Below are 26,383 nucleotides of genomic sequence, written 5' to 3'. Positions count from 1 at the left end.
TCAAAATGTCCTCCCAAACCACTAAGCTAATAATAGCTCAAATCAAACTTGTAAACCCCCAAGCCAACCCAAACCATTTACAAATTTTTAATTATAATTTATAATGTTAATTCTTATATTAATAAAATTTCAAAAATGTCCTCCCAAACCATTAAGCTAATAATAGCTCAAATCAAACCTGTAAACCCCCATGCCAACCCAAACCATTTACAAATTTATGAACCTAAACCAAACCAAACTAAATTTGATTAAATCATGAAGTCATAGCTTCACTATTCAATTTGTCTCAAAACAAACCATTATCCATTCATAGTTCTATCCTCAAGAATCCACCATGAGTATGGAACCAACACTTGTTACAAAGCACGCCACAATCTTGTTGCTAACTATTGCGAAGCAATATTTTTTTGGAAAAAAAGTAAGAAAGAAAGTGAAAGCTGGTATGAAAAATTAAGCTTTTTAACTTTTATCAATGTTTGGTCCAATGAGTTTGGTTCCACAATGGAGCAAACAAATAATATTTATTTTTCACATACCATCATTTATCATTACATCCCCATTTGGAATCCTTCAAAGTTAGTATACCTTGAAGGGATTCTTCAAAATCAAATCATGCACAGTGTCCTACGAAAGCCATTCCAAATTGACAAGCACGGCAAGGTGAGAGGGCCAAACATTGAAATGAGTTGCTCCATGTATGTTAACTCAAACCGCTTGCTTCCATTTATTGCAATTCGGATAGGTAATCAAAATCACAAAGAAAATATTGATATTCAAAATCATAAGTAACTTTAAGGTGAGCAACAATCAGCATGTTCCAACGTTACATTCAATGATAAGGAAGCATTACCTCATAAATGTTCTCGCATACAATAACCACATGCACATTCTTGGGTAAAAGCATATATATCTATATTACATATATGCTTTACCCATGAATGTATATGACCTCAATATAAAGCAACTTCAACAAGATTAAACAACACTTAGCCTAATGTACACCACCATATTTATGCTATTGAATCCATTGAATGTCAACCATAGCGAATGAATGACAAATATGAAGCAATTTTATTTGCCTGGTTTAGAGAAGGAAAATTTTGTCACCTTGTGGCTTTTACAAAGAATAGAATGTACAACCCAAAACTCCATACTCTCTAAAAGCATCTATGCCTGCAATCAGGGAACTAACACCTTTTGTTACGCCCATTTGTAGATCTTACATGAGCCTATGTTTTGTGTGGTCATATGATAACTATCACTACCAAAATTGTATTTTCCTCAACATATATACTCATTTGATATACCATATTTTGAGGGATGCGATCTGTAATCATCTATTCAGCTCCGATGAATGCTGATGCGTGTACGTTTACAGAATCAAAGGTTGGTGAAGAGCCATTCATCAACCCATCCTTTAGTGACTTGTGAAAGCCTTTCGAACATAATATAGCATATATGCCTGAGTGGATCTCACCACGTCATTGCTCACCCGAGAGATCCATGAATCATTGCATCGATACCAATATAGACCCAGGTGCAGATAAGTGATGTAATGACCTGAGTCCAGCTTTCCTGAGTGTGAAACCACTGCAAAAAGCTCGTATTCAGCTGGGCCAGTTTGCTCGCCATCGAAAAACCCAAGCCTATTGCCATGCCGTAACCGCACAATACAGGAAGACATATATGGGGCCATGTCTAAATTGAAGGGAAATTGCACATATCGATCAATTTTTCTAGACATGTTGCGGACATGAGAATGCTCGAACCTCTTGATATGAAGACATAAGACCTGGGGCAGCTTACATAAGGACATTTGCTTCACAGATTCTTGTGGTATTTTACAATTTTCACAGTAAAACTTCTGATCCAAACCCAATTTCTCTAACCTCGTGAAGCGGTCAAGACATCCATACAAAGTTGTCCAATCCAGAGCGGCCATTTGATGATGGTTTGAACATGATCCAGTTCCATTAGAGATAATAGATCCAAGAGGTTCCAAGTCCAAAGAAATATCAATGCATGGATCATAAGCAGTTGAGCTAAAACCACATTCCAGGCACGTTACATCAGATCGCAATAGTCCAGAGAAAGATTGGTGGGCAATGCATCCGCATTCCCCATCATTGCCTGCACTGCCAACAAATATCAAGTACATCAATCATCAAAAAATAAGAATTCTTGTTAAGACATCGCAACCCATTATTACTGCCTTGTTAGACATGAGAAGATAAACCCAACCCCATCAGTTACCTCTTTTTAGCATCTACATTCCCGTGTATTCCATCGATAATTGAGATGAAAAACTCATGAGCATCCTGCTGCTTATAGCCCGAAAGATTCTCGGCATGCTGCCACCAGCTGACAACAGAAAACATTCACAAAAGTGAGCTCAATGACACATCGCCTTACCAAAGCACAAAGAAACCATTAAATGGAATACAATGTAGGAAAACAAATCACTAGATCTCTTGATGATGCCAAAAAAGTATTAATTAGCTCCACAAAGACAAAATAAAACCATTACATCACTCAACAATATTGGAAAAAGCATTAAATAGCCAGCATTGAAAACAATTAAATTGTTCAAGCTATAATGACTAGATCTAGGATCAAAATAACAACCTGTACAAGAATCGGGCAGGGCTGTAGGGTGACCGATCACCGGAGTAAACGGCGGAGTAAAGGATGTCCATTTCACATCTGAGGCAAACGATCTCCCCACACATGGTTCGATCATGCTGACCCTTGAGAAAGTAGCTTCTCATGGGCGGGGCATGTAGAAGGGCTTGCAATATGGAGTTCATGAAACAAGTATTTCCGAGGTTGTTCAGGCCACGCAACCCCAGAAGACCATCATCATCATCATCATCATCATCATCACATTCCAATGCAGTTGCAAATCGCTTCTTCACAAGGCATTGGCCAGCAGGAGAAGGCATACATGGGTGATTCTGACCTTCGAGCTTTCGCTTCTTGCTTCTCGTCTGTGGTCCATTATGATGAATATGTGATCCATTGGACACATAAGGACTATTGGTAAAATGAGGTTCACATGGGCTCTTCATGCTCTCTTGAGATAATATCATTGGTGTCTGTGAACTGCCATCCGCTAATGATAATGCTTGAGCACAAAGCACAGCTTGGTCGAGATCTGGATCGTAAACCTGGTCTTTGCAGATGCAACAGAAGAGCTCAGCCCGCTGCACATCAATTGCAAGATGATGTCCAGGGTATGAACGGGCATGAACTAAGGCATGGGGCCCCGGCCCAGTCACGGACAGGGACACAGGATCCCAACAGCATACAGCTGCACATAAGAGGCAGGCGTAAAGGCGGCCCGAATACCGACCACAAATTACACATTTATGGGCAGCTCCAGGACATCTGCCGCCTCCCTGGGCAATCCATTTCTGCAAAGTTTTGAACCCATGCTTCTGCCTGAATTCTAACACGTGATCGCAAGGACAGTAGGTGAGAGTGGAGGAGGAGGTAGATACAGGGAGCCCCTGCACTGCCAGCACCTGAACCTTCTCCTCTTCCACCACATGACGAGAGGAGCGTCTCTTTGCCCGAAAGATCAGAGGGGCGTCTCCCATATCTCCGTCTGATGATGATGATGATGATGATGATGATGATTGCTTCTTCTTCTTCTTCGATCCCTCCTCCTCTGTTCCTAGCCTTCCTGCGCATTAGAACCGAACCAAGAGCCCACGATCGGAGCTCCTACTCCTCTTCTTCTTCTTCTTCTTCTTCTGTTTCTTCTGTTTCTTCTGTTTCTTCCGTCTTCAGCTTCGATGACGGCAAATGGAACGACGATCCGAATTTGGCAGAGCAGTTTGCTTCTCCTCTGTTTTTCCTTCCTCTTCCGCTTCTTTTTCTTCTTCTTCTTCTTCTTCTTCTTCTAGTTTTATTATGTTATATATATACATTAGTTAGTGGAGGAGGAGTGAAACACATACATACATACATACATACATACATATACGATATATGTATGTATATAGTTTCTTCTATTATGTCCATGACCTACCCACTATCGACCCTGAAAGACCCCATGAAAAGCCCACCTATCAACCATGCCCGAAACTTGCCCCCGGGCCAACATTGGTGGCCATTCGACGAGTGTGAAATAGCCAAAACCCTGCCAGTGTAATATGGACCAAAAACATGGGCCATACTTCAATCTGTTTCATGACACTTTGGGAAGGAAATAGACTCGTGTACATGTGGCTTAACAAAGAGATGATTAAAGCTAAAGTGTGGGATAATGTCCCACCATGTATACCGATATATAAAGTGCTTTGTGGCACCGTTACAAGGTGTGCGTAGGAGTTCATGGACAAGAAGGAATCATAATGGAAGCATTCATCAAAGAGAACTTATTTGATTTGCCTTGTTATCCACATGAGAGGACTCTAAGAGTAGAATAATAATTGGGGTTCCTTTGGGTGGTGTTATGTCATCTAACCCTCTAGTTAGTATAACATGCTTGTGTGGATTACATGGTTTGTCGAGTCATGAAGAATAGGATGGTTCGTCATTGGTGGTGCATGAAGAATGAGATAGTTAGTGGCAACAATCGTGTTTTAAAAAAGGCATTGCAATAAAATATTTTACAACTTAAATACAATCTTAAGTGGAATGTTCCTAGATATGATCATTCAATTTTGATAGAAAATCAAGTGGCAAAGTAATCCATAAACTCTATCTAAGTTACGAGACGGGTAGTCGTGCAAACACAAGATCAATTTGTTGATGTTATAATTAATTAATCCATTCAAGGTTTTGTGGAGAGCCAATGAGGTGAGATCTTCATTCTCAGTTTGGTGGGTCGGGTGATCTTGACCCTTACAGTTAATGTTGCAATAATTGGAACAAGGGTTTCTAAGTTCAATTGGATAATTGTATACATATGCATCTTTACATGATTCCTTATATATGACGGCATGGTATGAAAAATATCTTAATTTTTATTGTGCAACTTCAAGTTTCACTACATAGAGGAATCCCTTGGCCTTCTTTCTCTCTCAATTTCACCCAATTGGTTTGTGTCTCATTTAATCCTTTACCATAGTGAGATTAATAAAGCTGGTATCTTGTTGCTCATTATTGATCCCCCCATCTTTGAAGACTATGTAGCATAACTAACCTATGGTTATACTATTAGAGATTATTTCTAATGTAAGCATGAAATAAAGAAGTAAATGATAGATAGATGAGAGAAAGAGAGAGAAAGAAGGGTGCTAATTCACCCAACCACCCCTGAGTGAAGGGATCGAGGCGGACTCAAGCTCTGATCGACGTCCCATACCACCACCATGGCATCAAGTTGTACCTGGCACTGGCACATGCTCGCCAAAACAGTTAGTTCACCACAAGGTCATAGTCTTGACGTAGTCTAATAATGTGTCTAATGAGGGTAGCTAAGCCTTATATTTATAGCTAGACCTAAGGTTCCCAAGTAAGTTCACACTTGGCCCTTATGGGTTGTCTCAATTGCTAGGATTAAAAGTAATCCTCCCTTCTTTACAATCTCAGTAAACCCTCACATTTTATCCTTGTGTGTAGAATCCTATGATACAAACTATCATTGGATAAATTATGGTCATGCCCGTAACATACTCAACCTCTTTAGAACATTGCACTCTTGCAATGAAAAGTTAGGGAAGTTAGTTTTAAGGGTGTTTTCTAATTCCCATGTAGCATATTTTATAGACTTATCCATCCTTTTAATTAAAAATTCTCAAATTGTTTTAGAACACAAATGTTTTGTTTAATGTCGAGAAATTTCTCTAGTACATGTGGTTTAGAAGCTAAATCTTTAGAAGTAACTAGAGTTTCAGTTGTAACTATATTATCGCCAAGACCAAGAAGTTCTTTTCGATGACTTACATAAAAAACTAGATGGATTTCGACACAACCAGGAAGAGGGAGCCGATGTGATGATGAACCAATGCGTTTGAGGATTGTGAGAGGTGCAAAAAATCTTAGGGCTAACTTAACACACTTACTCATAGACAATGTCTTAGAATCATCAAGTACATGTAGAAATTCCTTTCGTCCAAGGTTGAATACACGAGGTTGCCTATTATGGTCAACATAAAAACGCACTCTATCTTGAGCTATTTTTGTATTATCTCATGCAATATGCAACATACCTTGCATATCCCTTAGAAAGTTTTATGTTCTTCACAATTCATCATGATGTATATTAACATCAATCAGGACTCGTGGCTAAAATCTGTATGTCATAAAAATAAAATAACTATATCACGTCGATGTATGCTTGGAGCTATTATAAGCAAACTCCAAATTTGGGAGATAACATTCCCATTTTGTTAGCTTTGTAGCAATGTATGCTTGAAGCATGACTTCAATAATTTGATTTACCCGTTCTATCTGTCCATTGGATTGAGGATGATCGGTGGAGCTCATGCTCAATGTGATTTCTAACTTCTTAAAGACTTGCATCCAAAAGTCGTTAGTAAAATCAATCACCCAAAATATCCATCGGTAACCCATAATAACAGAATAATTCAGATTCAATGAATTGGTAAGCCAATTCAAGCATTATTATTGTGGTTTTAGTAACAATAAACCTGATCATTTTAGTTTGTATATCAACTATGACCCCAATGGCATCATGGCTCTAGAATGTGTGGGATGTATTCCAAGGTGCCTTGTTGAGGGTGCATTGTGGCATTAAAAAAGAATTCTCTTTTTGACCTTAGGCAAATATGGAACACAAACCTTCCCATCACAAACACTCATCAAACCGTTAGCAATGTGGAACAATCCCTTCGAGGGTGTGGTGACATGTCTATTCAGACTCAACTCTTGCTTAGTATATTCCAAAATATTTGTCATATGATACGTTCCTTGAAGGTGATCATAAAGATTTGATGTTATCTCAGTGAAGGTAAGCATGTTAACTTCACGGATGCAATCGAGTGCATCAATGACGGTGTTCATGGAACCTTTACAATATCATATCGAAAAATAAAAGTCTTGGATGAGATCTGTCATTGTGCCTTATGACCCTTAAGGTCTTGTTGGTCACAAAATTATTGCAAGGACTCGTGGTTTGTAGTGACCACCAAACGATTTCCGTAAAAATAATGGCGTCATGACTTCAGTGCATGGATAACTACAAACAATTCCTTTTCTTGAACACTATATCGACACTCAGTAAGAAAGTTTCTTATTCTCAAATGCTATTGGTTTACCATCTTGATATAGAATAACACCTATATCATAATCACTTGTAACAATTTCAACCTTAAAAGGTTTTGAAGGATTTTGTTAAAGAAGCGAAGGAGCCTTACACACATGGTCCTTGAGTTCCTTAAATGTGAGACCTCTAATGTAACATTCCATACTATAGGTTTTGTAGACTTATGAGTTTGACCTTTAAGATGATTAGTAAATGGCATCATCAATCGGAAGTAATTGCGAAGAGATTTTTGCCTAAACCTGAAAAAACCAAGAAATGATCAAACATCTCGAAATATTTCGAAGAGTGAGCCAAAGTTTAACTTTCTCAATGTGAGAAGGATAAAATTTGACTCCTCATTCAGTTACGAGATATCTAAGATATGTAATTGATTTCTTGAAGAGCTCTCATTTTGAGATCTTCAAGTAGAGCTGTTTGTCGCACAATGTTTGTAAGACAAAGCGGTTTAGGGTTTAGGGTTTACCATGTTCTTCTAATGTACGATTATAAAGTAGAATATCATCCAAGAAAATAACAACAAATTTTCCAAGTTTTTCTTGAAGATGTCATTCATTTCTTGTTGAAATGCGGTTGTAGCATTGGTAAAACCAAAACACATGACCAAAAACTCATAATGGCCATAACGCATATGAAATGTCATTTTAGGAACATCATATGTTAGAGATTATTCTTAATGTAAGCATGAAATAAGTAAATGATAGATATATAAGAGAAAGAGATAGAAAGAAGGGTGTCGATCTACCCGACCACCCCCGAGCAAAGGGATCGAGATAGATCGGAGCCTTGATCGGTGTCCATACTATCCACCATGGCATTGACTCGTACTTGGTACTGGGGCGCGCTCACCAACCCTTACACTTTATCCTCGTGTGTAGAATACTACGGTACAAACTTCCATGGGATAAATTATGGCCATGCATGTAACATATACCACCATCATTTTCAATTGTGCTTCACTTTGAATGTTCCACCTTTAGTCAAGTTGTCATGAAGGCTATTGTTTTGGGAATCTTAGACCAAGTATGGGTGGCCTCAAAATGCCAACCTTGCTCAAGTAGATTCATAAATTTGTCTCTTGTTGACATCAAAATTCTTTATCCCATTAACAATGTGTAGTTCTAAACAGCAAAATTCAAGTTCTAGCAAAACAATGCCACATGGTTCAAATAACCAAAGAAAATTGTGATGAAATTGGTAGATAATATGGTTTCGCTACGTGTGAGGTTAAAACTAATCAATGTTCATGAGCCAATGCATCACAACGTTTTCATGAATTAGAAAAAAGGCCATAGTCTTCTATCACCCACCATTGACAACAAAACCAACCCTACAACAAGCAACAAAATCAAGCCGATTTTCCAATACATACTCTACCAATTGTAGAACAAGAGATCGATTCAATGACTCAATATAGCATTGTTGATAGCTTTCTTACAAGCTTGTTGTTTTCATGAAACTATGACATAATATTAGGTGGTTAGTTGGGTAAGGACTAAACAATTTGGAGATGCTTAGCTAATACTTTTGGATGGTCAACCAAATTAGGATGCAGGACATAACCTACACTCTATAGGGAAGTTATAAGACAATGAGCAAAAGCTTGATCCAACAACATTATTCTAGTGATCGTTTTCTTTTTTAGATGATGAGGCTCAAGATTTGTTATACAAAGGGTTGTCCATGATTAGATTTTGAAGATCTTACACAACACAATAATGTTTGCATGTATTGAGATCATGGGCATACCTATACATTTGTGGACACTATTTAGCATAGTTGTTTCATATTGTGAACTCACATGTAGTTATTTATACATTCAAGGACCCGAGGTGAGTTTAATAGGTCCAAAGACTCTACAATTCACGTTGGGGCTACTAGATATTGGGACAACCTAGGCTTACATAACATCCAATAGATGAGTCGTGGATAGATGGTGAATGATACCTCTTAGAGTGACGCATAGTAGCAAGTATCGTTTCTTTGCATGCATTTTGTTTTTCTTATATTATCAAGAACTTTTACTTGTGGATTATATATTTACAAAATTCTATTTAACACACAAACAAAGATATTCTATGTTGACAATGTAGTCTCAGAAATGTTGCCAATGTTATTGGACTTGTGTATGAGCATTTTAAAGGAAAGGGTAAGACGATAATAGTAATTTTGTGAGTTTTATATACTCAAATCATTATTCCCTTGGGTTGTGAAAATAACGAACCAATATTTGACCCATTGGGCCATAAATTTATGATTATTGTGTCAATACATGCAATCCACACTAAACTCATTGAGAGTTTGTGATCTAATGGACATTAGCTAGCTATACAACTTCTTATGCTCTTGTGGATGCAAATATGTGAAGTCTTTTCCTTCATAGTGGTTGAGAAATTTAAAAGCTTCTTGATCGTGCAACTTATTTCTCAAATAGTGAGAAATTATTTTGACTTGTTGATAATGATGCCAACCATGTTCACATTTCCTAAGTTTAACATTTTGGTTCACATACATACTAAACACTAGTCGTGACTCGTGATATATACACAAACACATACATAGGATCACTATTTAAGAATCTCGATTCTCTATGCTTTGCATGATCTTTATTCAAGATGCATCAAGTGAGCCATGATGGAAACCAACTTTTGAGATCATTCTTTAATGCAAAAGGTCATTGTGATTGATGGGGACATAAATATAAGTAAGGTGTATATAGCTAATCCCTTCAATATGACATCGAAAAAAAACTAGATGGTTGTGGTTGTCATGTATGTGTACATCGTTGGTCTCAATAAATACTTCCACATGATAGTCTCGTTGAGAAAAACTCAATAAATAAATACCTTAACGTTGAAGGAAATGAGTGGTAAATACTCTTGATATGTTGAACCACAAATATTACTAGATATTATTTTTCATCAAAAGCAAGTCTTGCTAATTCTAGCTAGCTTCTCTTGTATCATATATAACTCATCAAGAGGACATATTGGGTTGCACACCCTTCGATTTCAATAAGCATAAAATCGAAAGGAGGAGCTTCTTACATTGATTTATGTGTATGTGTAATAAATTTGGAAGCCAACTCATCCAAACAAACCATATAAATAAAAGAGCAACAACTTGACGTTACACAAATGTAAACACTTCAGTAGCAAAAGTTACAAACGCGTTCATTTACAACGTAACCTAATCACAAAAAGAAAAAAGTTTGACAACAAATGCATTGAACAATAAAACCTTATGTAAAGAACGTAATTCAAACGTACTGGTTACTCTATTCTATAACGAATACATATGTTCGATCACATGATTCTTCCACAAGAGGGACATCCCTTTCTGCATCTTTCTCTGGAGTGGTGTGAAAAGTCATCCTCGAAGGTATGGTTTGGTCCTTCATGAAGTTCACATAATTTTGGAGTCTCAAATGATAAGAAACACAAGTATGAAACTTCAAACACTTCCATTTATTTGAAGATTAATATCAACCTTTGTATATTTAAAAAAGGACGAGGCATAACATGGCAGAAATATCCAAAAACATTCGGTAAAGACAAATATAACATTAAATAATTGAGGCACACTTTATTAATGGTGATATAAAAAAATGATAGTTATGAAACCTTTTCATATCAACATCTTTTTTTTTAACCTATTGTAGAAAATTGATGTAGAAGGATAACATATGTTACTAAAGAAGTAAACATTTCGGGCCAAAGTGGCGTGGCCTATACTCATATCACCTAAGTCAAGAGGAGGATTGGATCTATTTGATCCCCTCTCACAATCCAAAGCCCTACTCGCGAAATTTGTAGTGGTAGGACTCTAACCAAGGGATGATTGTTGGAAAATGTTACTTCAGTTATGTTTCGCTTACTTTAAGCCACGAAAAAGGGCCAATTGGATCCCCCAAACGGGATGGATTCTAAACATGGATCTCAAACCATGTTTCTCACGGAAACTAGAGGATAGGTTCGGTGCATCCATGTGGAAGGCATGCTGTGACATAAGACAAGGGCTCAAGTGCGATCAACCTAATTCCGAACCTGCCTACCTCAGTCAACGCATCCTATGGAACCCATGTATCAGAGATGAATTTTGGCAACTAATTGGATCAACTAAGGGTTTGTCATGGGGATGCATTGCAGAAGGTCTAAGAAAGAGTATAGAGTGTTGGAGACAGTTTATGTCAATGCCAATACAAGATCAAGCCAACTTATTCCATGGAATCAAGGGTGAATGGACTATGAGATCTGAAATCATTAATGCTCTATTGCTTAATGAAGTTGCTAATCGAAGGACGACAATGGAGAAGTGGATAAGCTACGAGGAGGAGGTCGTGATCCCAAGAGGTAGGGAAACACTGAACGGGATCAAAGGCCATGAACTGCGAGATAGTGAGACACCAACATTGAATATGGCAATTCGAATACTTGCATATACTGGTCATAAATGAATTGTAGATCCCAATCTAATCAAAGTACAACTAGAATGACCCATATGTACTTATGAAAACACATTACATAAGGTCAGTTGGGACCTTTGCAATGGATGTGGCGCAATCCTTATGCGGGTCAAGGAAGCAAAGCCATCCCTTTTTTCCAATTCACGACAAGATTGGGTCACCACATTCTAGCTTCTCAAACCGCTCAAGAGCTAGCTGCTGCAAACGTATGGGACACATATCATGTTCCTCATACAAGTATCACTACTTTTTGGCAAAAACTCTAGAAACAACAACACACTAGCCGAATTACCACATTCCAATGGCTATTAATACATAAGCCACTATCACTTGGAGCATGGCAACGTGGGAACCTTAGCTGTCATAATTGTGTATCATGCCCAAATGCAACAGAATCGATCCGGCACGCCCTGTGGGACTACCCAAACACTCATCAATTATGGTAGGGGGTTGGTCGCCTATTGCAATTATGTCAGGAGCAAGGCATAATCAAGTGGGGAAATGTATGTTGGTAATCACGGCGAGCCCTAGTTGACAGGTACGAACATCACGAGGAGGGGAGGACTTTGGTGATAAAAGCACAAGAGGTTCTTTTTTCCACCATTGATAATATCCCCTTAATTTCTATTAATACCAAATCTCAAGTTGTGTTGGAAGTGGTCAACCCAATAACTCTTTGGACTCTATGGAAACTGCGATGTAGAGGGGCCTTCTCCAACCAAAACGTGCATCCAGTAATGTTAATACAAGAGATATGGAGTGAAGTTGTAGCCACTCCAAAGAGCCAATACGATGGCCTCATAGATGGATTCGATGGAGTTGAAAGATGGCTAGCCTTAATCCAACAATGGTCGTCTTCTCCCTTTATTGAGTTAGTGGCATCCACATAAGATGGAACTATTGCATCCCTATAAGGATTTGTATATAACATTGTCATCTATAAACATTTTATAACTAATAGAATGAGTTTTTTTGGGAAATAAAAAAGAAAAAAGAAGTACACATTTACCACTAAGAAACCATTTAAACCTTACTAAAATTAATCAACCACCTAAAGTGTATATATTGCAAGTCTTGTGATGAAAAATGATACATCAAGTTGAAACAAACTATTATCAAATGCTGCAAAAAGAAAGCATTGGGTATATGACAATAAATGAGGACACATGTCCAATTTGCAGTAAACATCTAAGTACTTGGTTCGTTTTTCAATATTAGCTAACACCAAGTTCAACTAAGTGTGAGTTCTTTATAAAATTGTACCATGTAATCATGAAAGTAACATAAGATTCTTTCTTGTTTCCATTTATATAAATGGTACACTTTCATAGGAAACTGGAATTGATAATGGTTCTAATTAAATTTTCGGGCCAACAAATAAAATTTAGAGCATTTATTGGCCCTTTCAATTGAAATCACATGCAAATATTGATATATGTCAATTAGAGTTTATCTCTGTGAGCCCATGCTTTACTCAACAATGTACACACTATGTAAGGTGTCCATAATACTAGTATATTGTCTATATAAAGCCCATAAGCCCACTTCTTCTATTTGCAAAATCTCTCATTCTTGCGCTCAAAACTATAAATTGTACCTCATGTTTACTTGATTTTCTGACTTTTCCTCCTACAAATTTTTACTCCCATAAATTGATATTAGAGCCAACTTAGTTGAGTTTGAGGGAATTATTGTTGCAACAAACCATTTTTTGCTAAACTAATAATTGGTTAGTGTTTATGTTTCAATCTTTAATCTTATATCTTCCATTATCTCTAATAAGTTTAAGAGAGGAAGAAAATAATTAAGAGGTCTATTTGGGTAGCCTAGAAAACATTGCTAGATGTGTTTGATACCTACTTCTTGCCTGCGTCACTTGCAAAAGAGTACATATCTGCCAATCCCCATGCAAAATCCAATATCAAGGATAATTGTTTAAAAACACATATAGTTTGTTTAGAATATGTTTTAGAATTGCCATTTATAGTAGTTCACCATGTATTGTACACATTTTAACAAGTATTTAAAGATTCCAAAAAACTAAAAGAATTTACAAGATATATTATTTTATAGAACTTTAAATTATTGGTAGTATTGTGGTGTGCATGTGTTCCTTTGTACCACCCTTTTAGCACACCCTTTTTAGCTAAGCCAACCCAAATGTGTACCTTTGTATGAACTATAAATTGAGTAAGACATAAGAAGCTAACTAGGTTGTTTTTGATCTCTTATGTGCATTTAACATATTGGTGGAGATGTGGGGTACCAGTCCCCCGTGTCCAAGCATCCACCTCTTCCCCCTCACCTTATGTTGCCCACTAACTTCTTGTCCCATGAGTTTCCCCGATCCCCCTTCGACACGATAGCCCTCCTGTCCCCCACCTTAGCCAAGTCCAAGTGGCCCTCAGTCCACAGGAGCGATTGATCTATATTAGCCTATAGCTCTCCTGTCCCCCACCTCAGCCAAGTCCAGGTGGCACTCAGTCCACAGGAGCGATTGATCTTTATCCGCCAATTTCTAGCTCGTACACAATAGCCCTCCTGTCCCCCACCTCAGGCAAGTCCAGGTGGCCCTTAGTCCACAGAAGCGTTTGATCTTTATCTGCCGATTGCTAGCTCGTTTTCCGTCACTAGCCCCGTCCAACTATCAGGGTCGGCAGTTCCGCGGGGATGTCCTCAACACCGTTGTAGCTCAACTCGGTGTCCAACAGATGTTTACGTCCCCATACCATCCTCAGACAAATGACCTCACTGAACGCCTCAACAAGACCCTCATGAAAGAGATTGCCACTTACATCGATCCATGCCACAAAACCTGGGATCAAATCTTGCCTTTTGTCACCCACGCCTACAATACATTCGTACATGCATCGACATGGATCAACCCTTTTTGAGCACTCTATTGGCGTAACCCTCACCTCCCACTAGAATCGTCCATTGATGTCCATTCGAAACCTGCCAACATGGATAATGCCACTTGGGATCTCTATCTCCAACAAATGCTCCCCCTCCTTCGACAAGCCACTGCTCATGTTCTTGTCCCCTGTTGCTGCTCCTTGGTGTCTTGTTTCTCGGGAGCCCTATCTCCAACAGATGCTCCCCCTCCTTCGACAAGCTATTTGTTATGGTTATGCCCGTATGCTTTAGGTACTAAAGTAAGTTTAAGATAAGGATAAAGTAATGATAGATAGAAAGGAGAAAGAGAAAGAAGGGTGCTGATCCACCCGACCACCCCCGAGCGAAGGGATCGAGATGGACTCGAGCCTCGATCGACGTCCCATACCACCGCCGTGGCGTCGAGTCGTACCTGGTGTTGGCGCGCTCACTACAAGGCTTGACCCACTTCAAGTGAGGTCGCTCCAATGATGCACGTATCCAACATCCCTCCCTCGTTACATGGATACGATGCCACCATGAGCTCGTTCTTACAAAAGACATTCGTAATGACGTGACCATGTGATGGGCCACGTGGGCCTACTACGAAACGAAGACTCATTTGGCTTGACCATTAGGTTGCAATTTGGCGTATGCCATCGTAATTACGAGACTTGAGGTTAGGTAACGTACCAACATAGTTTTGGTAAATGATGGCGAAATAAGGACCCTTGAAATATATGTTCTTTTAAAAAAAACATATATGATCAATTGCCTCGCATATCTCTTATACGCATCAAACATTAAGCATTCGAGAAGAGCAACTTACTTGGTTGGCTCAAGTGTTTAATGTATTTGTTCTCGAGGTCTTGAGTTCAAATATGACCAAGACCATACACCATCCTTGATACATATGACTATAACACATGTTTAGACTTAAGGTCTAAGTGCACCTCGGGGTCCTCGTAATAGGACTTAAAGAGCCGAAACCACATATGTGGGCACCGAAACATAGTTTATTGTTAACATTTTTTTCGTGTATAAACAATTCATGACGCGAACATACAAGATCAGGGAAAGACATTTATTTGTCACCCCCACGGTTTTTAAAACACCTTTGTGTTACCATAGTAACCTGATCTTGAACCTCATCTCATACGTCTAGAGGGGTATTGACGTGAGATAATGATATCGATTAATGCTTGCCCATGATATGTTTACATCACGACATGATGTTATGACTATATCTCTGACCTTGTCCTATTTCTTTTCCAGAAATAATCTTTAATGGCTCAAATTAACGACCCGATGTCATCCGCTCAAGCGGAAGGAACTCAAAGGAATCCTCCTGGACAAATGTCCACTGAGATGTATTTGGCACAAATAACCCAATACCTTAGTTTCATCGCTCAACAGATGACCGAACTTCGGCAATCTCAGAGTGCTCTTGAGGCACGTGTCATTAATCTACAACGTGAGACTAATAGACCTGATGAGCGACAAAGTGAACCATCATTTGTCGTTAAGCCATTTACGGGAGACAAAAAGGAAAGAACCGAAGAAGCAATCTGCACATGGCTGGGACGATGGGAGTCTCATTTTGAGCTCTATCCCACGCCAAATAGTACGAAGATTGCATATGTCGGCCGAGAACTCGGGGGTAAGGCCGCCGCCTGGTGGCGTGGGCTCCGTACTATGGGGAAATTGCCTGATACCTGGACAGATTTTGTCACGGTTTTTAAGGGCCAATTTCTGCAACCTCCCTCTCGAACCAAGGCAACACAAGCTTTAATGAACCTCTCTAGCAGGAAATTTTCCTCGCTAGAAGACTATGTTCACCATGCTAGAACCCAAATCCAAAAATCGGGTCTAGAAGGGGACAATTGGTTGATAGCTTGTTTTATCAATGGCATCCCCAATTCGGACTATCACTGGATAGTGCACGATAAGGATCCAAAATCCTTCGAAGAGGCCGTTGAAATAGTTCTTCGCTATCAACGCACTTCGAAGAAGGACCACAACAAACCCAACGAAGCGCCCGGGACTAAGCAGTCACAACTTGTTGGGAAACGCAAGACACCCAACGAATTCCTGGATCGCGATTGTAAGCGACAACATCCTTTTTGTGTATTCTGCAAAAAGAAGGGTCATACAAAAGATCAATGTTGAAAGCTCCAACGGAAAGAGCACGACAACAAAGCTAAAGCTGCAGACCATAAAGGTCAGATTCCTAATGTCCTTCAGGTCTATACACATCATTTAAGTAATTGTCAATGTTCTTTCCCTCACTATGTATTGGGTCCCAATGATTTACTACGTGCAAACGGGTATATCAATGGATCTCTCGTACAATTTTTATTTGATTCGGGAAGCTCACACAATTTTGTGAATGATCGTTTGGTTCAGATATGGGGAATCCAACCGTAAGTGATCACACCTACACGGTGCACTTGGCTGATGGAAGAGTACAATACATCAACGGGGCGATTCATTCATTAGGAATTTCTATTGATACTTATATAGAGGAAGTAGACTTCCATGTAATGAATCTTTGTACCACCGATGTAATACTGGGTTATCCCTGGTTTTATAATAAAAACTCTTCTTTATTTATTGATTGGGTTCGTCATTCCATTTCTTTTGTACTGAACGATTGTATGCATTTTATTCAATGTGTAAAAAAACAATCCCTCTCGATTGTTTCCTCGTGTCCATCAATATCTGAGTTGTCTTGTTCTACATTATTTTATTGTGTACTTGATCCGGACATTCACATTTACAATATCGATAATGTCCTGGTTCAATTAACATATTTTGAACAACAACAACTTGATGAAATCGTAAATGATTTTCATGATGTTTTTCCAAGTGAACTACCTGATGGGTTACCTCCTAAACGTAATATAGACCATCGTATAGATATTGTACCTGGTGTTGCACCAATAAGTATACCTCCGTATTGCTTAAGTCGATCTGAAGAAGATGAGGTATCTAAGCAACTCAAGGACTATTTACGAATGGGTTATATACGTTAAAGGAAATCTCCATGGGGTGCACCAGTTCTCTTGGTAAAAAAGAAAGAGGGCACATGGCGTATGTGTATTAATTACCGACGCTTGAATAAAGTGACGATCAAGAATTCGTACCCATTGCCCCGGGTTGACGATCTAATTGACCGTCTCCAGGGAGCTCGGTATTTTACGAAACTTGATCTCCGTACTGGCTACCATCAAATACGAATAAGTGAGGATGATGTTCCTAAAACGACATTTCGTACGCGCTATGGCCATTACGAGTTTTTGGTTATGCCTTTTGGTTTGACCAATGCTCCGGCTACATTTCAACAAGAAATGAATGACATTTTCCGAGAACAACTTGGAAAATTTGTCGTTATTTTCTTGGATGATATTTTAGTTTATAGCCGTACATTACAAGAACATGCTAGACATGTCCGCTTTGTTTTACAAACATTGCGTGACAAACAGTTTTATGCGAAGATCTCAAAATGTGAGTTCTTCAAGAAATCAATTACTTATCTTGGACATCTCATAACCGAACGAGGAGTTGAAATTGATCCTTCTCGCATTGAGAAAATCAAGCTTTGGCCCACTCTTCGGAATATTCGAGAAGTTCGATCATTCCTTGGTTTTGTCGGGTTTTTGCGAAAGTCTCTTCGTAATTACTCCCAATTGACGACACCGTTTACTGATCTTTTAAAAGGTCAAACGCGTAAGTCTACAAAACCTATTGTGTGGAATGGTACACTAGACCTCGCCTTTAAGGAACTCAAGGACCTGGTTTGCAAGGCTCCTTCACTTCTTTTACCTAATCCTTCAAAACCTTTTGAGGTTGAAACCGATGCCAGCGATTATGCTATAGGTGCTGTCTTGTATCAAGATGGTAAACCAATAGCATTCGAGAGTAAGAAAAGGAATTATTTGCAATTATACATGCGCTCAAAACATGGCGCCATTATCTTTATGGAAATCGCTTTGTGGTAACAACGGACCACGAGTCCTTGAAATATTTTTGTGACCAACAAGACCTGAAAGGTCGTAAGGCACGATGGGATGATCTCATCCAGGACTTTGATTTTTCCATACGATATCGTAAAGGTTCCATGAACACTGTCGCTGATGCACTAAGTCGCATCCGTGAAGTTAACACGCTTAGCTTCGCTGAAATATCATCAGATCTTTATGATCACCTTCGAGGAAAGTATCTTGATGACTGTTATTTCGCAAAATACTGGGCAAGAGTTGAGTCTGGAACAGACACCACCACATCCTTGAAGGAATACTTCCACATTGCTAACGGTTTGCTCTACCGTAATGGGAAGGTTTGTGTTCCAGATTTACCTGAGTTCAAAAAGAGGATTCTTTTTGAATGCCATGATGCACCCTCAACAGGGCACCCTGGAATACATCGTACACTCGTTCTCATCTCCACTCAATTTTATTGGCCTAAGATGCGTCCTGACATACGTAGCTATGTGACTAAATGTCACCAATGTTAGGTTAACAAAGCCGAGCGACTTAAAGCCGTAGGACTTTTACATCCCTTGGACATTCCCAATAATAAGTGGGAAAGTATATCCATGGATTTTATTGTTAGCCTTCCTCGCACCCAAAAAGGTCATGATGCCATCTGGGTTGTCGTTGATCAACTAACTAAAATGGCCAGATTTATTGCTACTAAAACCACGGTAACAGCTCCTGAATTGGCTTACCAATTTGTTGACGAATTATTTTGTTTTTATGGGTTGTCGATGGATATCGTGAGTGATCGAGATCCAAAGTTTATTAGTGACTTCTAGACGCAAGTCTTTAAGAAGTTAGAAACTACGTTGAGCATGAGCTCCACGGATCATCCTCAATCCGATGGACAGACAGAACGAGTAAATCAAATTATTGAGGACATGCTTTGAGCATACGTTGGTGCAAAACCAACAAAATGGGAATGTTATCTCCCAATTTTGGAGTTTGCTTATAACAGCTCCAAGCATACGTCGACGGGATATAGTCCTTTTATGTTGATGTATGGTTTTCAGCCATGAGCCCCGATTGATGTTAATATACATCATGATGAGTTGCGAAGTACGCAAAACTTTCTTCGGGATATGCAAGATATGTTGCATATTGCACGAGATAATATAAAAACAGCTCAAGATAGAGCGCGTTTTTATGCTGATCATCATAGGCAACCTCGTGTATTCAACCCTGGACAGAAGGTATTTTTACGTGTACCTCACAATTCTAAGACATTGTCTACGGGTAAGTGCGCTAAGTTAGCCCCACGGTTTTGTGGACCTTTTACAGTCCTCAAACGCATTGGGTCATTAGCCTATCGTCTCGCTCTTCTCGATGGTGTTGGAATTCATCCAGTCTTTCATGTGAGTCGTCTAAAAGAACTTCTAGGTTCTGGCGACAATACAGTCACAACTGAAACTCTGGTTACTTCTGAAGAATTATCTTCTAAACCACATGTACCAGAAATAATTCTCGATGTTAAAACAAAAAAATTACATACAAAAGAAATCTGAGAATTTAAAATAAAATGGATGGATAAATCAATAAAAGATGCCACATGGGAACGCGAAAATACTCTTAGAACTAACTTCCCTAACTTTCCATTGCAAGAGTGCAATGTTTTAAAGAGGGGGAGTATGTTACGGGCATGACCATATAATATCCCGTGGTGAGAATTTACCGTAGTATTCTATACACGTGGATAAGTGTGAGGGTTAAACGAGAGTGTAAAGAAGGGGAGGATTACTTTTAATCCTCGGGATTGAGACAACCCATTAGGTCAAGTGTGAACTTGCCTGGGGGCCTTGGGTATCGCTATAAATAAGAGGCCTAGCTACCCTCATTTGATCATCTTTTGACTACATCGAGACTCTGCTCTTGTGGTGGGTCAACTCTTGTAGCGAGCGCGCCAGCACCAGGTACGACTCGACGCCACGACAGTGGTATGGGACGCCGATCGAGGCTCGAGTCCGTCTCGATCCCTTCGCTCGGGGGTGGTCGGGTGGATCGGCACCCTTCTTTCTCTTTCTCCTTTCTATCTATCATTACTTTATCCTTATCTTAAGCTTACTTTAGTACCTAGATCTATAATACTATTGCTCATGTTCTTGTTCCCTGTTGCTGCTCCTTGGTGTCTTGTTTCTCTCAGGGGGGAAATTTGGTGTGCATGTGTTCCTTTGTGCCACCCTTTTAGCATATACCCTTTTTAGGATGCATGTACCTAAGTCGACCCACCCTTTTAGCACACCCTTTTTGGCTAAGCCAACCCAAATGGGTACCTTTGTATGAAATTTAAATTGAGTAAGAAGTAAGAAGCTAACTAGGCTGGTTTTGATCTCTTATGTGCATTTCACAGTATTTAAAATATTTTATCTATAGAATATTCTAAGTATTTGAAAAAAGGTAAAATACTTTTAGAATACTTAGCATGCGTATTCAACGAGTATTACATGTTAAGTATTCTACAATAATGCATGAAGGTTACGAGGCTCTCAAGGTCAAGAGGCATCCAAATGAGAAGGGATCATTGTTTTGTGTTTTTTTAATAAATTCTCCTTCAAATAAAATATTTTACATTTTTTTTTACTTATGCCTACTAATATGCTCCCAATATTTGCTTCACATCCCCTAAATCCTAATTACTAGTTTTCTAACCTTGGCTATTCATTTTGAGCCACAACAATTTCTACATTTAGTTGTTACAATTCAAGGTTATTCACAATTATATGCCAGCATTCTAAGCGTGAGTTCAAGGTCTTTCAATTTTACGTACGCAAGAATCTCGAAAAATGCTTCATTTATCATTCCAAACATCTTGTCATGACACACTCATCTTGCATTTTAAGAAGTTGAAACTTTGTCCATTTGTATCAATTACCTTAACTAAATCATTGAACCATGAACAATATATATCCTTTACATTTTTCTAGAAGCTTTTTAACTGCTTGCAAACAAGATGGCAACCGGTTCTACTTCGAATGTTCGGGTGCAAAGAGTCGGTATAGATAGTACACAGTCAGCTAAACTAGAAAGCAGAAAGATAAGTATAGAGACACACGATGTTTTACATGGAAAAACCGAAAGGAAAAAACCACAGGGTCCACAAATCCCGAGAAACAGAATCACTATGATAGAGAAGTAGTACAATAAGAATCTCAACGACAATGACCTTGAGTTCTTCTTCATCGGACAGACGACTATGGAGTTACTAACTCTTACATTCTCTTCCTTTCACAGTTACGGAGGCAACTACCTTCTCAGCAACTTATTACATTTATGTTTTTCTCCTCGCTTTAAAGTTTTCCCTAGTTGTATTTATACATTTTCAACTTTCTGGCTATTTACATACATAGCCCACAAGGGGCACATTTAGACTATTTACATATATGGTCTCCCGATCTCGGTTTCAATTTTGATCTCGGCCTTAGCTGAAATACTTATTTACTCCATCCGACTCGGTTCGTTCTCTTCCCATCTGGAGGGACCTGTTTCCCAACATGTGGTGTCTACAACATTATTCATATGAAGCATGGAAATGAGTGGAAGTTGACCTTGTGAATTCTCTATGAGCTCTAAGAGGAATATGAAATCATTATTGTAGAACAAGGCCATAACGATGTGAAACAAACGTCGTTATGGTCGTTGCTAGTTGCATTGCTTAATTACCAATGTTGTGTGATGCAATTGGTGACGTGGAAGAGGCAACACATTTTCCATGTGCATTGTAGAGCAATGTTTTTCGTAGCATCACATAATGATGCCTTGCAATGGCTATATATATAAAGCCTCTCTCATTGATGTTATTTGTTTATTCGATTGTCATTTTGTGGTATCTCTCTCTCTCGATCTCTCTAACTCACTCGTTCACTCCCTCACTTTCAAGCTCAAGCTCATGCTCTTGGTCACGCTTTCCAACTCAGTCACGTTGTCGTGATGTGGGAAATGCATAGGAGGATTTAAATTAAACTAGGAATATTAAAAAAGTTGAATGATAGATCGAGGTTTGGTAGGAAAGACATATTGTGAGTTGGAGTTGAATACAACTAAAAGGCTTAGCTCAATTGGTAAAAGCTTGTACTATGAGTCGGAGGTCAAAGTTTTTTGTTAGCATCAGGTGCCAAAAGGAAAAAAGAGTTCATGCAAATGGAAAGAAAAAGCATGGTGCATGCTAAGAAGAGACGTGGAATTGTTGTCAAAATTCAAAGAGAGAGGTAGGGTTGCGAATCAAGAGGCCGTGCAAAACCAACATTGACAAGAGGCGACGTGGCCATCGTTCGTTGGGACGTTGCACTGAAACTTGAGGATCTCCCCTTGAAGCTCTAGTCTTGAACTTATTTTCTTTGTTTATTCTTTTCTTCTTCATCATCATCATCATCATCTTCTTCTCCTCAACGTACTTGAGGTCTTAGGAATTTATTTTCTTCTTCTTCATGAATATTAGGGTTCTAAGTTCTTGTTTTACTTTTGGAAAATACCATTGTCGTAACCTTTTACCCCAAAATCTTGTACACAATATTTGTTAAAGGGAATATCTTCTGTAATCTAGTGTTTTTGGCATGCAAAGTCGTCATTTTGGACTTAATATTGTCAAACCCCTTCATAATTGTTGGCATAAAAGGCGGACTCCTTTCGCCATGTATCCTAGTGTGAACACGTCTTGAAGCTAGGGCTTGAGTATATAAGCTCAACCCTAACATTGTAACTAACCTAATCTTGTATCTTGAGTCTTGTAGAGAGAGAGTTACAGAATAATGAGAACCTCCATTGAAGCTCTATCTGTGTGTTGATTTACTGTTTTCTTCCCTGTTGCATATCCTTGTTGTTTGTTGTGCACATAACCTACAAGTCCTCACATATTTCCGCATACGTATTGTACACCGTTCCATGAAGTGGTATCAGAGCGACTTGTTGTTCAACGGCAACAAAACAACAAAGAAACCTGAAATAAAAGACAAGGTCAATAAAAATCTCATTTCTCAAAAAGAACATGGCTTCAACATCCGATATAGGTGTTGAAATCCGAAAGTTCGATGGCAAAAACTTTGCCTTGTGTAAGGAGATGATGCAGGATGTATTTATCATCAAAAGACAGGTCGAAGCCATTTGACACAATGAAACACCTGCTTCAATGACAACCGAAGAGTGGAGATCCATAGACGAAATTGCGCGCTCCACCATCTAAATGCATTTGGCCGAAAAAGTCTACTTCAACATGGCCAAGGAGACAACAACATTCTAGTTATGGGAGAAGTTGCAGGTTGTGTACGAAAAGAAGTCCTCATCTTCGAAATTGATATTGATCAGACAATTGTTCAACATGAAGATGAGAGAAACCAATCCAGCCACCTCCCACATCAACACCTTCATCTAGGTGTTGTCTGAACTCTTCTCCCAAGGAATCAACTTCAAAGAAGTGAAAGCACTTGCCCTCCTATCGAGCTTGCCGGCGAGTTGGGAGGTTTTCTGCATGAGATTTGCCAACAACTATCCAAATCTCAATTCAGACGAGACAACCGGACAAGCCCTCACTAAGGATATTAGGAGAAAATCGATGGGACTCACCATCGACGAGTCAGCAAAAGCCCACCACTCGACCAATTCAGCCGATTGAGAGACAAAGCTGACATAACTGGTCACAACACCAATTGGTCGAAAACGATGGGAAACCAACATCGGTCGAAGTCAAGAAATAGCCGACCAAGTGATTTCTGCACCCATTGCAGAAAAGCCTATCAAAACATTTACGACTGTTGGTTGATCAAGAGGAAAAAGAGTGGTCGGAGATGCAAGCTGAATTGAGCATGATCTGACTCGAACCACTCTCCAGTCGGTAACCAAGTCAATGTTGTCGACACCCGATCGGGAGAAATCCTCTCCCTAGAGGATTTGATGATCAGAGAAGTCCTCTATAGTGTGCAAGATGCAAATACATGGTTGTTGGATTCCGGTGCCACATTCCATGTAACCCCTAACATTGAATGGTTTTCAAACTATTCGGCCGAAGCCAGTGGCATAGTCCGACTAGGCAATGGGTAGGAGTACATAATCGCAGGGATTGGAGAGGTCCCCATCCAGCTAATGAATGGCAACATGATCAGGTTGCACCAAGTTCGGCATGTACCCGATTTGAAAAGGAGTCTAGTCTCCATCGGCATGTTAGCCGAAGACGGGTACCATACGACTCTCAATGAGTCGGCATGGATGATCAGTTGAGGTAATCTAAGAATCAGAAGCGGGCACACGTACAATAACTAGTACCCAATGATGGCGATCAATCCAGAAGGGGCCATGAACGTAGCCGAAAAGACCGACCCGTACCTATGGCATGGCCGACTTGGCCATATGTCTCCAGTCGGACTCAATTAGCTAATGGCGGTCGGCTACATTCCGAAACTCCAAGCAAAGAAGAACTTTTGCGAGCATTGTCGATATGGGAACAGACCCAAAGTTCGCACTCTCTCCATCACGAGACGGTACGATAACCCCTAGAGCTAATCCTGATATAAGTGGTTCAACAAATGTTGATCGACCAACAGAGCTGATCAAAGGATCCGACCCGATCTATACCCTAAACCCTAAACCCTTAACCAGACGAGTTCAAACGCCGACAAAGTTCTATCAACTAGGCCTAGACTATGTCAACTACACCAATGTAGGCAAACCAAGCACATGTTGGGAATTCGGTCCCTCCGGATGGGACGGATCAGACGAACCGGACCGGACGGATCCAGGGACATATTTGTAAATATGTTTCTAGTATGCTTGTCATGCCCATATCTGTAAATAGTCCTAAAGTCATATAAGTATAAATATGACTTAGGGCAATAACTTTAAAGGAGTCGATGGTTGTAGAGATATTGTTGTATATTGTCATTGCCTCTGAGTCTCACATTGTATCCTCTCCTTATAGTGATAGTTGGAGTTAGTGGGCTCCCTTGGTTTTTCCCTATTAGGGTTTTCCACGTAAACATCCTGTGTCCTCTCTGTTGTCTGTGTAAGTGTTTTAATATCCATTTTGAGTTTAAGACTCGGTTGTTGCCGAGAGCTATTCCTCACAATCTGGTATCAGAGCGAAGTTGTAAACTTCAAACAAAGAAATAAAAATGGAAGAATCATTCGGGAGCATGTTCAAGCTGACTGGCTCCAACTACCCAGTGTGGAAGTCGAAGATGAGGGACACGGTAGTGGTTAAAGATCTCTGGCTGCCAGTACAATTTGGAGACAAGAAGCCGAACAAGATCGATGTCGCGACTTGGGAGGTGATGCATATGAAGACGACGACATACATAAGATGCTTCATCGACATGAGTCTGTACAATAACTTCAATGAAGAGAATAAGGCAAATGAGCTCTGGGGGAAAATTGGTACCATGTTGGAGAAAAAAAACGCCGTAAATCGGGTTTTGGTATTCCAAAAGTTAGTGAGACTCCAGTACTAGGACGGATCCAGCATGGCAGAGCACATGAATGCTTTCCAGGGGTTCATAAATCAAACAACCTCGTTGGAAGTACCTCTGGCCGACTAGGTACTTGCATTGCTCCTGTTTGGTTCCCTCTCGGATAGTTGGGAGACACTAGTTGTCACTTTGGGCAACGCCGAGCTGGAAGGAAAACATTTGCCCCTGGCAAGGGTAAAATCAAGCTTGCCGGATGAAGAAGCTCATCGGAAGGACCAGGAGTGTGGAACCGATCCGAAGGCCTTGGTCACGGAGGATGACCATAACCAAGGAAGAGGCCGGAATCGGAGTCCCCATAATCGGGACAAATTGGGGATGAGGTCGA

At 39.6% G+C, this 26,383-nt stretch overlaps 1 protein-coding gene across 2 annotated transcripts; it reads right to left on the bottom strand.

The window, feature by feature from the left end:
• Positions 1 to 1,048: 1,048 nt before the first annotated feature.
• Positions 1,049 to 3,897, bottom strand: LOC147852266 (ubiquitin C-terminal hydrolase 22-like). Of its 2 annotated transcripts, XM_087334266.1 has the most exons (4): positions 2,626 to 3,897; positions 2,254 to 2,361; positions 1,890 to 2,135; positions 1,554 to 1,792 (listed from the first exon to the last, which is right to left on the bottom strand). In XM_087334266.1, the coding sequence occupies exons 1-4, from the start codon at positions 3,597 to 3,599 to the stop codon at positions 1,699 to 1,701; spliced, it is 1,422 nt and encodes a 473-aa protein (XP_087190392.1). In that variant the 5' UTR covers positions 3,600 to 3,897; the 3' UTR covers positions 1,554 to 1,698. The 2 variants fall into 2 exon arrangements, with proteins under 2 accessions (XP_087190391.1, XP_087190392.1); XM_087334265.1 differs by having other exon boundaries at positions 1,049 to 2,135; positions 2,626 to 3,895.
• Between the last annotated feature and the right edge of the window lie 22,486 nt (positions 3,898 to 26,383).

Source organism: Azolla caroliniana, unplaced genomic scaffold (assembly GCF_043228905.1).
Source record: "Azolla caroliniana isolate FFs.n. ecotype wild unplaced genomic scaffold, voAzoCaro1.0.p SCAF_18, whole genome shotgun sequence".
Lineage (NCBI taxonomy): Eukaryota > Viridiplantae > Streptophyta > Polypodiopsida > Salviniales > Salviniaceae > Azolla > Azolla caroliniana.
Note: the sequence above shows the minus strand (reverse complement) of the source record. Positions and strands in the feature narration are given on the sequence as shown.

Coding starts and splice junctions, on each gene's coding strand:
- LOC147852266 (XM_087334265.1), bottom strand. CDS start 3,599: ATGGGAGACGCCCCTCTGATCTTTCGGGCAAAGAGACGCTCCTCTCGT. Junction 2,362..2,625: donor CCTGCCCGATTCTTGTACAG/GTTGTTATTTTG, acceptor TTCTGTTGTCAG/CTGGTGGCAGCATGCCGAGA. Junction 2,136..2,253: donor AATGTAGATGCTAAAAAGAG/GTAACTGATGGG, acceptor ATTTGTTGGCAG/TGCAGGCAATGATGGGGAAT.